The following is a 16,780-nucleotide window of genomic DNA, read 5'->3' on the forward strand; positions in this document are numbered from 1 at the left end:
GAGATGCACTACAAGCTGGTATCATTGACACCATCATCACGGGTTCAGATTTGTCTTAGAGATATGCAGCTTCGCTGCCCAGTGAACATTCATCTTGGTGCGTCCCACATATAAAGCCCATATCAGAAGATCCATTGCTTCACGACCGATGGCCGACGCGTCATTAACTGTAATCACTTCGTTTATTCACAGTGGAAAAATACCCACTAACATAGAACGCCAAATAATACCTCTCAGTCTTGTTCGGTGAATTCATATTCGTACATTCACTGCAGCATTGCAGTCCCAGAAAAAAAAAAGTACGACTGTTCCATCACACTGGGTGAATATTCGACAACGTATCACGTTTCTTTGCAGATATGCTTTATCAAATGCACCCATAAATAAAGCCGTCCAAGGTGCCTTCTAGCCTCGCGGTTTTTATTTCTTTTTTTTTTCTTTACGTGGGACAATTAGGTACGGTTAAAGCGCCCGTGCAGCACTATTTAGGGAAATATTTAAGCTTGAAGCTTGTGCATGAAGGCTTTAGACAGGGCAGAGACAAGATGGAGCGTTTCGTGCTGCGATTAGTGTTATCACCAGCAGTAGCCAGGAATCAATCCTACCAGCTGTTGGCGATTCCCGTGCAGGTGCAGTTCAGGAGGAAACTGCATCGCTAACGGTAGATAGAGCAAACTGTGCTGAAAAAAGTTAAATATACTAGCGGTAACAAGTGAAATGTATTGCATGAATGAGGAACAAGCGAAAGCATAGCCACTGTAGCGTATAGTCTCTTCTTAACATTGGCCGTTCAAGACTGCTCGATCCTGGAGATAGCATATTTGGAGTATGGCATTGACCACTGAGGAAGTACAGAAAATCATTGAACTAGAACCCTTACATTATCCCGGACCATTCTTTATCAGAAGCAGGTCAATCACGTGCTGCTGCGCATATCATCTATACTGCTGATATAACCCGTAAAACAGAGCAACTTATGCCACATTCAACCGGACTTTTCAGAACGTTGCGGCAGTGCTACAAAATTTGCACAATACTGAGTGGGGGGTAGTATTCTTTTAGTGTTCACCGAGTGGACACGTCCATTTCGTCCGCTGCTCAAGTGCTGATTGGCTGGGGGCGCCTCTACCCCAGACCAGCCAATCAGAGCTTTAGCAGCAGAGGAAATGGACATGTCCTAGGTCGACACTTACAAAATATCCCCTCCACCCCACCCCTCTTTCAAGCTGCATTATGGGAATAGGTTGGGTCGGGTAGTAATATTCCGGCCTTGTTCTCGTCATTGAAGTCCACCTATTTTAGCAGCAACGCTCATTTTCGATCTAAGAACACCTTTTAGCGCTTCCAGAGCGCTCTACAACGATTAGTCGAATGTGCCATCAGGAACGCGCTAGCTATCGCGTTACTGCGTTTGACTCACGGCAAAACTAAATGTGTTTGGCACAAAAAAGCGCTCGGAGTACTTTTCAGCGCGCGTGAATAAAAATAATAAAAAAAACCTGCCTGTTGTCATTTTCTTGTTTCACATACTAAGCACACATTTCATGTTGAAAATGCAGGGCTTCTCACTATACCTGGTGCATTCGAAGCGCTGCTTTTCACCACTAGCGGTGAAAACTCAACCGGACTCCCGGACTATCCTGACATAGAGCTGGAATTAACGGACCTTTTTCCTGATCCACGAATTCAACAGTCACCATACGTTTCGAATCACGTAAGTGGGCCCCGAAAGTAGAGCGCTTAATAAAGTAATTACTTGCCTTGTTGCAGTTCTTCCCCTTGCATGATTGACTCCTAAACTACGAGTGTACAATAACAAGCCGAAGCTGCCATGAACGTTTCATGTGGTTCTCATACTTGGACGTTAGCTGTGTTATGTTACACATGTGCATAATTGATCTCTCTGGTGTCTACCTAAATATTCATGCTGTTCCATGTCATTGTGACTTATAGTTACAATATTGTAAACTTGTATGAACGCCTAATGGAGTTCGTTTTGTCATATTTCATTTGACTTTGCTCACTTTTTATTCTGCTTGTATATTTAAACTGATAAAGCGAAGGAATCATTGACTCAATCAAGGAACTTTGCGATTGGTACATAGGTGGGTAGGTAGGCTCCTGCCTCACATCATTTCGGTCCTCTCCAATAAAAAGAATTCAATATCGAGTAGCACCCAGCAGACCAGGCACGGGGAGGTCAATATTGCAAAGAATAAAACTCCGAAGCCATTCAGTACCAAGCGTTCTTCCATCAATAAATATGTGCGGTTTAAAGGTTCCTGTGAGGCAACATTTTATACAGAAGCTTTATTTTGTCGGGATTTATTGCATTATCACCCCACAACAAAGGTGTTCTCATTGGCACCGTCTTGTCGGTAAAACATCCAGTGTGGTTATACTTATAATTTATATCAGCTGTCAGCCCAATCAATTCCTGTTGACCTTAAGAAAGTAGTAGTTTTTGTGTGAAGCAACCTACGACCTCTTATCGCTAATTTCTGTTCTCTTGTCAGACGTATGAGAAATATTACATGCCGATGTTCAACAAAACTGGCTTCATGAGCGCTGTCGCCATGGTGCAACCAAAGTCCCGTGGAACCGTCAAGCTAAACAAGACACACCCGGAAGCACCGCCACTGATCGACCTCCAGTTTCTATCTGAAAACGAGGATGTGGAGCGAATCGTGAACGGTGAGTATCTCGAGCGTTTGCTCAACAGAAATTACATCCGAAACTGCTATATAAATACATGGTAAAGCAGCAATTTTATTTGGCACGCAGCGCACCATGTTAATAGTTGAAATTAAAAGTTTAAGAAAGGTGACGCATCAACCTTAAAACTCTGTAACTCAGGAATTCTACAAACTGGTGCAGTTTATAAAATTGGCGAGTCACAGAAATTTAATGAATTTACACATATAAAGCAGACAAAGCTGAGGTATTGTATACCGCTGTAAAATACACCATTAGCATATGAGTAGAGCTTTAGAAAAATGTTCCCGCGTAGACAACATGGTAATTTCGGGTATCTCATATCCCGTAACTCATATATCATGTGTGTCCACATCACGTGTTTTACTATTTTCCCCAGGAAGCGCAAAATCTTTCTATTCTACTGATGCCTGTCTGGCACCAGGGTTGACTATGCTGAAAAATTTAGACATCTTGCAGTGTATTCTTCAGACTTATCTTGGCATAAATATATGAGTTAGAGAACTGGTAAAGCGAATGGTCTGTGAAATTTAATTAGGCCTAATTTCACATCACCACTAAAACGCCTTAAAAACATACGTATGTAACGTGCGAACGATGGTTAAGCCGCCTGCCATATATGAAATCCTCATAGCCAAATGACAATCCACAAACATGAACGCATTTAAGGCCGTAGCGCACGCATTGTGAGATATAAGTTAACATTGGTTCCGGTTGGTGTAACTACCACTAGGAGTTAGCAAGCATGAATAGCTCTTCAGCAAAAAAGAAAACGCTTGCTGACAGAGTTGTTTATCCAATTTAAAATGATGAAATTCATAATTATACATATTTTTTCAGATTATGGGCCTATACAATATTGCTCACAAAAAGAAACACGCTGAAGAGGTTAGAAAAATACTCGTAGGGACGTATTTGCACGCACGAATTTCTTTCCCCCCTTTATCATTCGCGAGTGAAACCGACTGGACGCGAGTGTCGCGGATGTTCCCATAAATACGCTTTGCACCCTTCCTTCCAAGATGCATCCACACGTTTAGTGCGGATGTTATAACTCTTGATTTCGTTACGATGTTTTCATTTTTTGTTGCTCCGTTTCGTCGCCCCCTAGAATAATACCTAAGTGGGCAATATAGGTTTGTGAATAAATAAATGAATGAATGAACGAGCGAATAAATAAATAAATAAATAAATAAATAAATAAATAAATAAATAAATAAATAAATAAATAAATAAATAAATAAATAAATAAATAAATAAATAAATAAATAAACTTGTACACTGGACAGAATGGCGATCTGTGTTTAGTCGAAAGTTGCGAATATTTAAATTCGGAAGCGCGGAAATTTACGTAAAGAATTCTATGCTTTATTTTGTTTAAGCTTACATAATTTCAGGTTTTTTAAACTATGAGGCAAGAAATACAGATTATGATTCACAAACTCTGAAGAATTCAGCTTTCTCAAATAAAAAAAAAAGATAAGAAAATAAACACCATCGTGGTCAGTTTAGCGACTGTGTACTGAGATTATATATAACGTGGAGAAGTGGGAGTTGCCCCAGAGATAAATATTCCTTATTATGAAGCTGCGGCAGCAATGGTTAGATCTTTTTTTTTACATGAACAGCGACAAGGTGACCTAAAGATGAAGTGAATCCCCATGGTAGTACCGGATGCTTTTTGCTCACCCCAAGTGCTGCGTTCATTCAGAGTGCTGTGTAGTCTCAGTGTTCGTTCCTGAGTATTCTCACAGAGAGACGAGTAACCACGGTGGTGCAGCTATATTTGTCTCATCTAATATTCCATACAAACGCCGGACATGACTTGGAGTTAAATATTACTAACAGTAAATCAGTATTATTGAATTTGATTCACCCGTGTTTGGTATAGACAACAAGAACTTAGTGTTTGGCTGCATTTGTCGCTCACCGTCTTCTTTAGTTACTGACTTCTGTTAATTGTGCCCTCGATCGAGCCATGGAAAAAATATCGTGCGCTAACAGCAACGGCATAATCGTGGGCGATATCAACATTACCCTCTTGGATACCAGTTCATCTAATTCTTCTAAATATTCAAGCACGTTTCCTAGTTTTGGGTATGAATGTTTAATTACTATCTCTACTCGCTGTCCTAACAATGTCGATGGCACCTTGATTGACCACGAATTATCGAACTTAACAGACGCACCGAATGCAGGAATCGTTAACACCGACTTTACCGATCACTACCCTATCGTTTTACGCTTTCGCAATCACTCAACCTTAGGAAACCCTTCATATTACAGAATTGTACTTGACAAAGAAATCTTCCTTACTAGTCCAACTAAAACGGACTGGTCGGAAGTTGTATCAGCTAATGACCCTCAAAAAGCTTTTTCACAGTTTCTGTCGACACTTTCATTGCTTTTAAACTCCCTCTCTCGTAAATAAAAATGCAGAAAAAAGGTAGCATCGCCGCAAAACCCATGGCTTACAGATAGCCTTCTGAAAGCAATGCGGCCTCGTGACAATTTGTACTAAAAACAAAGAAACAATCTTTTAATGCTAAACTAGTTGCCCGTTGCAAAAAAAATTCTAACTCACTTTCTGCTCCGCTGAGGATTGCGAAGAGGAATTATAACGGACATAAACTTGTAGAATGTGGTAATAACACTAGGAAAAAGTGGGAAATAGCTAACACCTTTTTAAATCGTAACACCCAGAACGTCATTTCGAGAATCATTCACAATAACAGGGAACACAGTAATCCGCTTGATATTGCTAATGCCTTTTGTGATGCTTTTTTCAATACCACTTGTGATTCTGCTTCATGCTGTAACATGTCCCTTACCCGCCAACCTCATTCATTTTTTTTTCTTTTTCCAACTACGCCTGTAGTAATTTCAATAATTAGCGCCCTTAAAGCCACCAGCGCTGGCCTCGATAATATTAATGCTTACCATATTAAAATGATTGCACACCATATTGCTAACGTTCTCTCTGCTATCATTAACCTCATTTTTAAAACCGGTGTCGTCCCACGTGAACTTAAACGCGGTCGAGTCATTCCTGTTTTCAAAAAAGGTGATCGCACGCTCATGCAGAATTATAGACCTATTTGTGTTCTTCCATTTTTTAATAAGGTTATTGAAAAAATTTTCGAGAAGTGTCTAACAAAGTATTTAAATAAATTTAGCATTCGTTCCCCCCTCAATTTGTATTTCGTTCTGGTTTTTAAACTAATCTAGCACTTATAGCTCTTACTGATTACCTTAAAAACGCAATTGATGAAGGTAAATTTGCAGCCTCCATATTTGTTGACCTATCTAAGGCCTTCGACACTATTGATCACACAATTCTTTGCGCTAAGCTCGAAGCCATTGAGATAACAGGTTCGCCACTACTTCTAATCCGCAGTTGCAAGATAGAAAACAAGTTAACATTTCTGGGAACTACTATAAAGAAGCTACTACAAATTTAGGTGTACCGCAGGGGTCCATATTAGGTCCCCTATTTTTCTTAATTTATAATAATGATCTGCCTAGTTGCCTTTCCTCATCGAAGTGCATTCTGTGCGCTGATGACACTACTATATTTAATTCTAACAATTGTGTAAAAACACCAATAAGTAAGCTAAACGAAGATCTTCTGTCAATCTCCACGTGGTGTAAACATAATAAGCTGCAGAATAACCATAATAAGACCAATTTAGTCATCTTTACCTCGCATCAGAGATCGGCTGAGCACCTTCAATCTATTTCCATCAACAATAACCTAATCACTGCAGTTCATCATTTCACCTATTTAGGTGTGAAATTTGATCACCACCTTAAGTTTCACCTTCACATAGCTAACGTAAAAAAGAAAATGGCATATGGAATACGCGTTCTGATTAAAGCACGACCGCATTTCTCATTTTGTACTCTAATGTCGCCGTATTATGCTTTTGTCCAATCTCATATGAACTGTAACATTCAATCATGGGGAAACACTTATAGCAGTCACCTAACGTCATTGGAAGTCATTCAAAATTGAGCTATTCGTCTAATAACATTTTCATCTCGTAGCATTAACGCGAATGAGTTATTACATGCTCATAAATTTTGAATGCGACTGATCTTGTTAAATATAACCTCGCCATTTTTATTTTTAGGGCAATAAACAATAATACCTCAGTAACCATCATACCAAAGACTTCTCTTATTAATATAAGTAACACTAGATTTGCAGAGAATATGAACTTTATTTTACCCAGTTTTCGTACCAACTACGGCAAGCAGTCATTACACTTTTAGCTTTATCTCTCTGGAACACATTACCATTTCCTTTAAAATTGTTGAAATCTCACAGGTTTCATGCAAAACTTGAGCACTTTGTTTAGCTTTATCCGACTATCATTTTTCAGCGTAGTGTGTTTTTCCCCCTTTTTAACTATAACTGTGTTTCTCTATTTATTTCCTGCATTTTTTTCATTTTCTTGGAAAAAGACCTCTTGTAGTTTTCCCTACTATTGACTAATCAGCAGCCTTATGCATTAAGCTGCTGCATTTCTTCATGCCTTGTCTTTTAAAAACCTTCATTATCGTAAACTTTACATGTTGCCATTGTTGTTTGTATAATTAACTCTTGTCATCATGGCTAGGAGGTCCCATTTCAGTTTGTAACTACGGGACCTCCTTCTGTATATACTTATCATGTAATTATCCCCGTTTTTGTGTTGAATAAACTGATTATGATTCAGGGACACACACAGAAATCACAGCGGAACTCCAAATTATTACACGACGGGGTCCATTAGAACTGCGGCGTCAACTTCATCGGCAGCCATGACTATTATCGCACGTCATCACAATCTCTGATGTCTAGAGTAGAGACGATTAGAACGCTCCACCTTTGTCGGTCGTGCGACTCCGTTGCTGCCACTCAGCGTCTACTTTCAGCTGGTCATGCCAGCGGCCATTGCACCTTACTATTTATTTGTTTATGTTTCATTTCTATATTTATTCATTCATTCATAATACCTTACAGGCCCACTGAAGGGCATTGATTAAGAGGAGTAACAGTTTGTACAGGAAAAAAAATGTTAGCATCAAATAAAGAGGTAACAAAACAAAGGTTACAAAGAGTACAGTAGAACATCCTAATACAGTGTTATCAAAGAGCGTACTCAGGTTATCACGAAACTTTTCGCGCTTTGACATGAATGCAATGTGGTCTGGAAGATTGTTCCAATGTGCAACAGCGCGAGGCAGTGATTATGAGGTAAATGCCTGCGTTTGATCATGTATGCGCATGGAACTGAGTGTGTTGTGAGGGCGTCGTGACGTGCGCACAGGTGCACGAATAGGCAGACGGTGAGCTTTATTGATGTAAATGTGCCTATGAAACAGACATTAAAGAGCAATCGCCTGGCGAGTTTCTAATTACTGACGTGAAATGCATTTTTTATTCGGGTAATGCTAGAAAAGTGGTCGTACTTACGCGAAATGAATCTGGCTGCTGTATTTTGAATAGCTTCTTACATGCTGATAAGGTACTCCTGATGGTGACCATGTAGATGAAGGGAATTCTAATTGTGGGCGATCATAGGTTAGATATGCTAATTTACGTACATTAAAAGGTGTGTTACACAAATTTCTACGCAAACCGAGAGACTTAGACGCTTCAGAAGAGATGTATGCTTCAGGCGTGGTGCAGGAGCGCTCAGGTTTAAGGTGGACGCTAAGACATTTGTAGGACGGTGTATTACAAATTATGGTAATCATCATCAGCCTATTTTTATGTCTACTGCAGGACGAAGACCTCTCCCGCCATTTCCAGTTACCCCTGTCTTACGCTAGCTGATTCCAATTTCTACCTGCAAATTTCCTAATTTCATGACCTAATTTCCTAATTCATCACAAATTATGGTATCCTTCATCGAAGAGTGAAACACTGAGTTATCGCGTTTACGGCTCAACAAAGTAACTTGCATTTAGAGGCGTTGAGGGACATCTGCAAAGTTTTGCGCCAGCTTTAGGTTAGGTCTAGCACATTTTCAAAAGTAGAATGGTCATCAAAGCATTTAATAGTGCGGTAGGTGATGCTGCCGTCAGCGAGCACCCTAACTGGGCATGACATGTTAAAGGGTAAGTCATTATGTATATTAAAAACAAGTAAAGGACCGCGGACACTGCCTTGAGTGACACCGGACGTGATGTCGCAAAGGCTACACTGAACCGTTATTCATCACGGTAAATTGCTGACACAAAGACAGGAAGTAAAGAAGCCAAGATAGTGTTAATGAATCTAAACAAAGTGCAGACGACTTGGAAATCGAATGGCAACGATGTACAGTATCGAAAGTTTTAGTTCAGAAAACTCAAGGAAGAAGCAGTCAGTTTGGTCATTAGCGTTCATGTTAGAGTGAAGTTCAGTCGTGAATTCAAATAACTGCGTGTCACACGAGTAGCCGCTCCTGAAGCCATGCTGATTAGAGAAGAACAAGTTATTGTATCCAAGGTGACCGTAGATATGAGAAGGTATAACATGCTCAAGTAATTTGCAGCATATTCATGTTAGTGGGATAGGTGAATAATTACCAGGAGAGTGCCTGTCACCAGATTTGAAAAGGGGAACGACCTTAGCGATCTTCCCGCTCTTAGGCAGTTCGCCAGATGATAATTATTTGTTAAAAATGTAAATAACAGTTACGAATACTCCAGCAAAGCAACACAGATGTGCATGAAAAGAAATCATAGAGAAGATGACTCACGCAGTAAAAGAAATTTAACATGATGCTTAACGGAGTAGAGAAAGGAGATCGTTTTGATGATGGTTTGTTGAATTTCATACCACTGTACCTCGAAATTTTGGTAATTCGTGTTCATTGAAAACAGCGGACGAAGGATGGAGTGATGCGACATGTTTTTAACAATCTAAAACGCAATAAAATTCTCGTGTTTAAAAACATTATTAGTCATTGTTGTAAGTGAGGAAAAAACAGACATAACATCTACTTTTTAAATCGAACGTTTTCTTTGTTAGATTGCATTGGAGAGATAAAAATATTAGGATAGGTGCAGTCAAGGTGACATACATGAATTAGGCATTCAGCGGCAGTTCGTAAACCTAGTATTCTTCACCATGCTTTATTCGTAGATATGATTTACTCAACGTTGGCTACACAAGCGACACGACCTTAATGAATTGACTGCTCTTTCTCCAATCTTCCATACTAATACCTCACCAGGTACCCTTAAAGTAATGCAGCTCTTCAACACGAATGCCATGAAAAAAATTGGTGCTGAAATTTGGAACGGGTCTTACCCGAACTGTGAGAATCACACCATTTGGTCACCGGAGTACATAGCATGCTTCGTCCGGCAGGCTGCTTTCCCTGGACAACACGTTTGTTGCACATGCCCTATGGGCGACCGAAATGACTCAGTCGTCGACTCGAGACTAAGGTGAGTCAACGATTGTTCTACGCTTTTCGTTACTAATCACTGCAAACTGAAAGCGATAACTATCCAATCAGGAGAACCGCATACACGCTGCGTCTGATTCCATTCCATCGCTAGGGTTTGGCTCAGGTTCATGCTCTCGCTCAATGCCAGGATGCCTTTCATGCTATAATAAAAATGCCTTTTCTTCCTTTATTTTTTAGAGTTTCGCAGTTTTGAAGCAATTGCACCTGTTCGGGCTCTGAGCTTTCACTGAAAAACGTTCAGGATGACCCTTATATACAACCAACAGAAGGAAGCGCACATACATGTGAATTTGCGTGCGCTTTCAAAAATACGGATTAAGGATGACTGAAGACACGCCGGAGTACTCGTCACCAGGGCTTTGAACATGATTCCATAAACACTCCATGGCGTTTTACTGCGTCTTACCCCGCCTTGTTTACGTCCCTGACTACTTTCTTCGTAACGTACTACATTCTGATGACGACAATTTCGTCAGCACCTCGTTGGTAACCTTACGCAGGATGCATCCCGGTCACAATCTGGGTGTTTTAAAGGGACATTAAAGAGAAAATATTATTTCAGTTGTCTGAGCGGTGCGGCCACAGTAATGGTGGCCAAGAAGGCCACTATTACGGTGAAGCCAGAAAAGACTGCAGTATGATCATAAAACACCATGTATCACCATTATACTTGTGGCGACGCCATGATGATTTTCCTTTCCCACAACAGCTTGCGGTAACGTGATGGATTTTGAAAATGTCTGCTCGAGTCTAGATAACTCTTTACCAGCAAACATGGAGTTATTTTCTGACAGAGCCATCGACTATACAAAGTACGTTTCAAGAATCTTTACACAGTCACAACGACCCTAATACGAAAACATGCTTTGAAATCTGTGACGCCACACTGGTATTCCGGCGCTGTAGTGTCGACACAAAATTGGAAAAATAAAACTTCGACCTTCACTTTTGCTTTTAATAAACTATTAGCGCAAAAAGAAGGAAAATAGCTTTTTTTTAAAACATTTTAGGAACCTAAGCTCCTTTAGTGTTTCTTTTCAGTGTTCCTTTAATCGATTTTCAATAGGTTTCGATCATTTACGTAACTCAGCTTAGGTCGGGTGATCTTGCTCTTCACGAGTAGCAACTTGGATCTATGATGTGACTTCTGACCTATTAGCTATGTTCACTCTCACGCCGATTACTGCGTAAATGGCGAACCGAAGAAAGTCGCTGACTTTGCCGATACAAGGAACGCGGTGATTTACGCCTGCCAACACACTGTCACTATTGGTCTTGTGCTTGACTGAATTGTGGTATATAACGTACGCTACAGAGCTCCCTCATCGTGCAAAAGTCGGCGAAGCACATCTTCACCGCCGGGACCTGGCGATAGACCAAACTGACCAGTTCAGTCTATAGTGACTCTGTCTACACCAACGCTCTTAAATTCTCCTAGAAGCGTTGGTCTACAGGATCTAGAAGGATCCTGTAGAAGGATCTAGAAGGATCTAGAAGCGTTGGTCTACACCGAGCTCTCGTGTCGCAAGAACCAAGCTCCACAAAGGTCGCTGACAGCTAAAATTCAGTCGAGGCTCACCATAGCGGCTAATTCATTGTTTTCTTATTTTATCTGACGCTACTTCGGCTCTGAAGTACGCAGACCATTGCCACAAAAGTAAGGCGCTGAAGGTAAGAAAAATACAGCCTCGCAAGGATATCGTTTAGGGACCTTTTGTGCGCTGCGTACAGTTTTGTCTCAATGCATAACAGCTGGTCTATCTAAACATGTATAACCTGCGATGACACAGTCCCCACTTGACATCAGGTCGAACACAAGGCTCAGAAAAAAAGGCATTTGCCCCCTTTAAGTATTAGTTTCTATGCTGAATTTCAAAAAAAAAAAAAAAAACTAGCGTAGCTTGCACTGGAGGCGCAACAGAGGAGCTGATGGGCACCTAGCTAGGCCTGGCTTTTGGGCTAGGATAAGCACTACCAAGTCATCCCCAGCATTTTCAGGAATGTATCGATGATTGATCGATTATCGATTAGCTATTCATTGGTTATCGATTGGCTATTGCAAAGTATTGGCCACGCATTTGGACTAGGATAAGCACTACCAAGTAATCCCCAAAAATTTTTCCGGAATTTATTGATTATTTATCTATTATCAATTAGCTATGAATTGGCTATAGATTGGCTATCGAATCTATTAACCATGTATTTGGGCTAGGCTGAGGACTACCAAGTCATCCCCAGCATTTTCCGGAATTTATTTTTATTGATAGATTATAGATTAGCTATTGATTGGCTCTCAATTGGCTATCGATGACTAAGCTTAAGTAGTGCCAAGCATGCTTAGCTAGACTTACCAGGCTCAGCTTCTCTAGTTCACAGGGATATGTGCCATTGCGCTTGGGCCCTTTCTGCACTACCGCCAGAATCGGCCCAGATTTTTTCGGACGCATCACGGACTTACGGCTGGCTTAAACAGCTCCGCTGTTAAGAATCTGCGTCTCACTCCTAAGTCAAATTAAACGTATGTATTAATATCTATTTTTATTGTCATGCAGGGTGAGAAATGTTACCAACGTGAGAGTCATCGACGCTTCAGTGATGCCCAGAATCCCAGCCGGAAATATTAATGCGGCCGTCCTGATGATCGGCGACAAGGGAGCCAAGATGGTGTTAGAAGACTACAACACTCGTGTGAGACGAGCCTGAGCAGCGAATAATATTTTCCAGCGTTACGCGCCGCTGCCACAGCAGTGTAGCGCGCAATTTTATTGAATAAGCTCAAATAAACGCTTATCTACCTTCGTTTTTCTTCGATACCTTGTGTTACATCTGAGGTCTATACGAAGCACCTGGTACAGTTTTCTGTCAGGCCATCAAAACACTACACGAGAACACTTTCTGAAAGGCAACCACGCAATCATCACTTGCTTCTGAATCTCTTTTAACTTCCTCTTACATTAAGTGACGCTGTAAATTGTCTATACTTACCTATAGTTACTGCTGAACACGTAAAACCATAAATTTAGCACCTTCGATTGTCGTATTTGCTATATAGAACGCATGCCTATCTTCAACCAAGAGTGGCGTGGTCATCAATAAAAAAAAGTCACATTTTCGAGGGCAAATTTTAGGTCAATATCAAACTAAAAAGTGGACGTTTCAGAAATTAAGGAAAACATTTTTAAAATCTATGCTGGGATCATAAGCTGTGTGAAAAGCAGGAAAATGTGTTCATGGTAGAGCAGCATCGGTCGTCCTATAGACTCCTTTCAAGTAGAATCTCGTGGCACAACCTTCTTGACGTGCACATAACTGACATAGCAGTCTGTACGTAGTCGAATCTGGGCCTGTTCATTCTGCTTGCCATCTTGCTGTGGTTAATTCTCGGCAGCTCCAGCGTGCTGACTTTGTTGCCTCACGTCCTAGCCTTTCGTCAGTGTTCACCACAATTGCAAAACTTTTTTATATGGTGGAATCAACTGTGGCAATCCAAGGAAAGAAAGTTGGAAGGCGATTCAACCTCTAGCTGAAGTCGATGTGTCACCCTGGGCACGTAGGAAGTCAGACTAGTCAGAGTAAGAAGTTTCATCGACGCCAATTGCAGGTTGAATTGTTTTCCAACTTCTTTCCATTCCAAAAAAAAAAAAAAAACACCGACAGCGCATGTCTTTTATCTTAAATGTTCTCAGACTTAAATATTAAAGGTGTGATACAGTACCAGAGCTCAAACCTAAAAGTGATACAATTTTATTGGCGTGGCTGTGCACTACCTCCGGCCAAGGAACGTTTGAAACCTACCTAATACGGAACAGTGGTGATGAAGTCGGTAAGAAACACGTTGTCTTTAATTAATACAAATAAATGAAATTGTCCGATGGCAGGATTCAGGCAGAGGACCCTTAGCACAACAGCTCGTTTTTACTTAGCTTACGCTTACTTCAATGCATGCTGCCACTACAGCTACGATTCTAACACTTCGTGTAATATTCTAACATAAAACTATAGCATTCAATGCTTGTCCCTTAAGGCGAAACTGTGATATTTTTTTGTTTGCTGTACGACGTCAGCACTGCCTTTTGGTTCACGATTGCTCATCGGTACCAGCTATATTATTTTAAAAATGTAGCCTAATTGCTTGACAAACGCGCAGTTGTTCTTGTGGGCCGAGGCTTAACCCCGTGGTCTGTCACGTGAATTCCTTTTTATGGAAGAGAGCCAAAATTATTCTAGGCAGGAACCTACATTTCTGCCTACTGCAAAGGCAATGAGACAAAGTGGGCTTCGCATTAAAATATCATTATTTCAACGCGTATTGAGAGGTGGAAGTGCACGATCGCACGTTTTATGGTCGTCAAAATAGCGAGTATTCATGCACAGAAAGGGGTGCATTTTACAGCAACAAGGGAAGAAAGACATGAAGGACCAGAGAAGTGGATCAGAGCGCCTGCTCTGTTACTTCCTACTCCCTTCTTATGTCTGTATTCTCGTCACGCTAATAGGCATCCCTTTGTCTTCAGCCAACTCGCAAACCAAAAAAAAAAAAAAATTATGCACATTTAATTCGCAGGCTGCTTTTTAAAAATTATCGCGCCCGATGTTGAAAATTTACTTCAGGCTAAGAAAAGGAATATAAAAAAAGTAAGACAATGCAGTAACACGTACATTCTGGAAAATGGAATGCTGCTTAATTTGCATTGAAACCCGTGCATATGCATTGATTGTTCAGTCGATGTGACGTCTCACACGGCTGCTTGGCCATGGCAGAGCAATCAGTTACAGCATTCGGCGTTTCATCCCTATTATGCGCACAAGCTTACTCATTACTGCGTAAATGTTTCATTTCAGGAGCGCCTGCTCCGTGCATTCTATGCAGATGGTACGAAAAGAAAAGCGAACACATGTGAATTATGTGCGATGTGGCTTTTGTTGCATTAACAAACGCAGACAGGCCTACAGCCATGCGCCATTATTCATGAAGATTTAAAACCGACATATCCACATTTTAAATAATAGATAAGCTTGCGTGGTGATTTATGGCCTGCGTCCGCTTCATCTTTATTTATGATTTTTTTTTGCTTTCAGAATTGCTAGAAAGAACAGAGACACGTACCCTGCACTAAGTTAAGCGATGACGCTACCACTAAAATTTCACCTTGTTTCCATAGAATCATGCGCCTCGTTGCATTTTTTTTCATAACTGTCTGCGAAAAGCCAGGGGAATTATTGCGCTATACGCGTAACTTCAGGTACTGCTTCTGGCTTAAAACTGTTGAATAGGCTGTATTTGAGCAGCCGCGTTGAATGCACAAAAAATGTACAAATGAATACACAAACGAATTATTGCAATCTTTAAATGCGGTAAAGTAACATGCCTAGGAGGAGCAAAAAATGGCTCAAGCAAAAAGACAATCGACAAAAGAAAGAAATTTATAGGGCATTCCACTCTGTGAAGGTGTTTGACGAGAGAAGCTGCTATGGTGCTTGGTAGAGCTATTAATGCCTATTTAGTAATTACGCGATATGCAATTGCGCTCATTTTATGTTTATATGTGAGTACCGTGTATATCGTTTGTGCAAATGCAGAGAGATGCACAATTTGCTGTGCACTTGAAGTGTTCTCTTTTCGCCTCTTTTATTTTGTCACGCAAGTGATGATGGCCTTGCAGTCACTGATCATAGTCATAATCATAACTACGGCCGTGCAGTTGGAAACTTTGCTGCTGAGTTTGGACCCAGAAGATTAGCTCTGCGCCATCCGAATGGCCGAAGACGCTGCCAGAAAGTAAGGACAGGCCAACGTCTCAGGAAGGGGAGGACTGAGGGTTAGTCTGCCTACCCCCGCCACCCCCGGACCCCATCATGGACACAATAAAGTTTTACCTCTCTCTCCCTCTCAGGCGTACGCATCACGCGAGGCCTCATACCCCCTTCTGCAATACCTCATACCGATATGATGGTGGGGAATGATGAGGGCCGCCAACGAACGAGCCAGAAGACGACGACGCTCGAGCCATTGCTGATGATGATAGTTTTTGCGCACGGACGCCATGGCCTAGCCGTAGACAGCATCTCTGTAAAAAAATAAAGCTTTCATTCACATACAGAGGGGACATTATCGTAGCAAAACAATGGTATGTAAACAACATGACTACTTACCACAACCTAAGAATGCACTAAACAGTACACGGAAGTGCAGTTATTCGGCAAACGGCACAATTATATTCCTTGAATAACAACATTGGATAATATAACAGGGTAGACAGCATAAATTCAAGCAGTCCTTTGTAAGTTCAAACACGATAACATCGTGCCGTACGCTGTATGTGCGAGTGAAACCCTGCGAGGGTTAGCCGGCGATCGCAGCTCAATCTCGCCCACGCGAGGGGGAAAGGCGGGGCGGAAGCACGCCATCTTCTGTCGCGCGCGAGGCACGGGAAGAGGCGACGGAACGGGGGAGGGGGTAGGTTCGTTCTGCCCCGGCGGCTTCTGCATACGGCGCGGCCTCGCGGGCGCCGTATCTTGAAAACGATCTGCGATGTGGACAAAGTGCGCCGAACGCCAGTAGCTTCGTATGCGCTGTGCTTTCGACGCGCGTGTGACACCGTGCTTGTTAATTT

At 41.4% G+C, this 16,780-nt stretch overlaps 1 protein-coding gene across 1 annotated transcript in view; it reads left to right on the forward strand.

Moving 5' to 3' along the window:
* LOC125945418 (L-sorbose 1-dehydrogenase-like) overlaps positions 1–12,965 on the forward strand; it is a 40,114-nt gene extending 27,149 nt beyond the window's left edge. Inside the window, exons 8-12 of the mRNA XM_049667168.1 lie at positions 630–661; positions 1,560–1,714; positions 2,517–2,694; positions 9,927–10,143; positions 12,719–12,965. Coding sequence (XP_049523125.1) covers positions 630–661; positions 1,560–1,714; positions 2,517–2,694; positions 9,927–10,143; positions 12,719–12,869 — 733 coding nt within the window. The 3' untranslated portion in view covers positions 12,870–12,965. The remainder of the gene's footprint in view (positions 1–629; positions 662–1,559; positions 1,715–2,516; positions 2,695–9,926; positions 10,144–12,718) is intronic.
* The last annotated feature ends 3,815 nt before the right edge of the window (positions 12,966–16,780 follow it).

The sequence above is a fragment of the Dermacentor silvarum genome, chromosome 5 (assembly GCF_013339745.2).
Source record: "Dermacentor silvarum isolate Dsil-2018 chromosome 5, BIME_Dsil_1.4, whole genome shotgun sequence".
NCBI lineage: Eukaryota > Metazoa > Arthropoda > Arachnida > Ixodida > Ixodidae > Dermacentor > Dermacentor silvarum.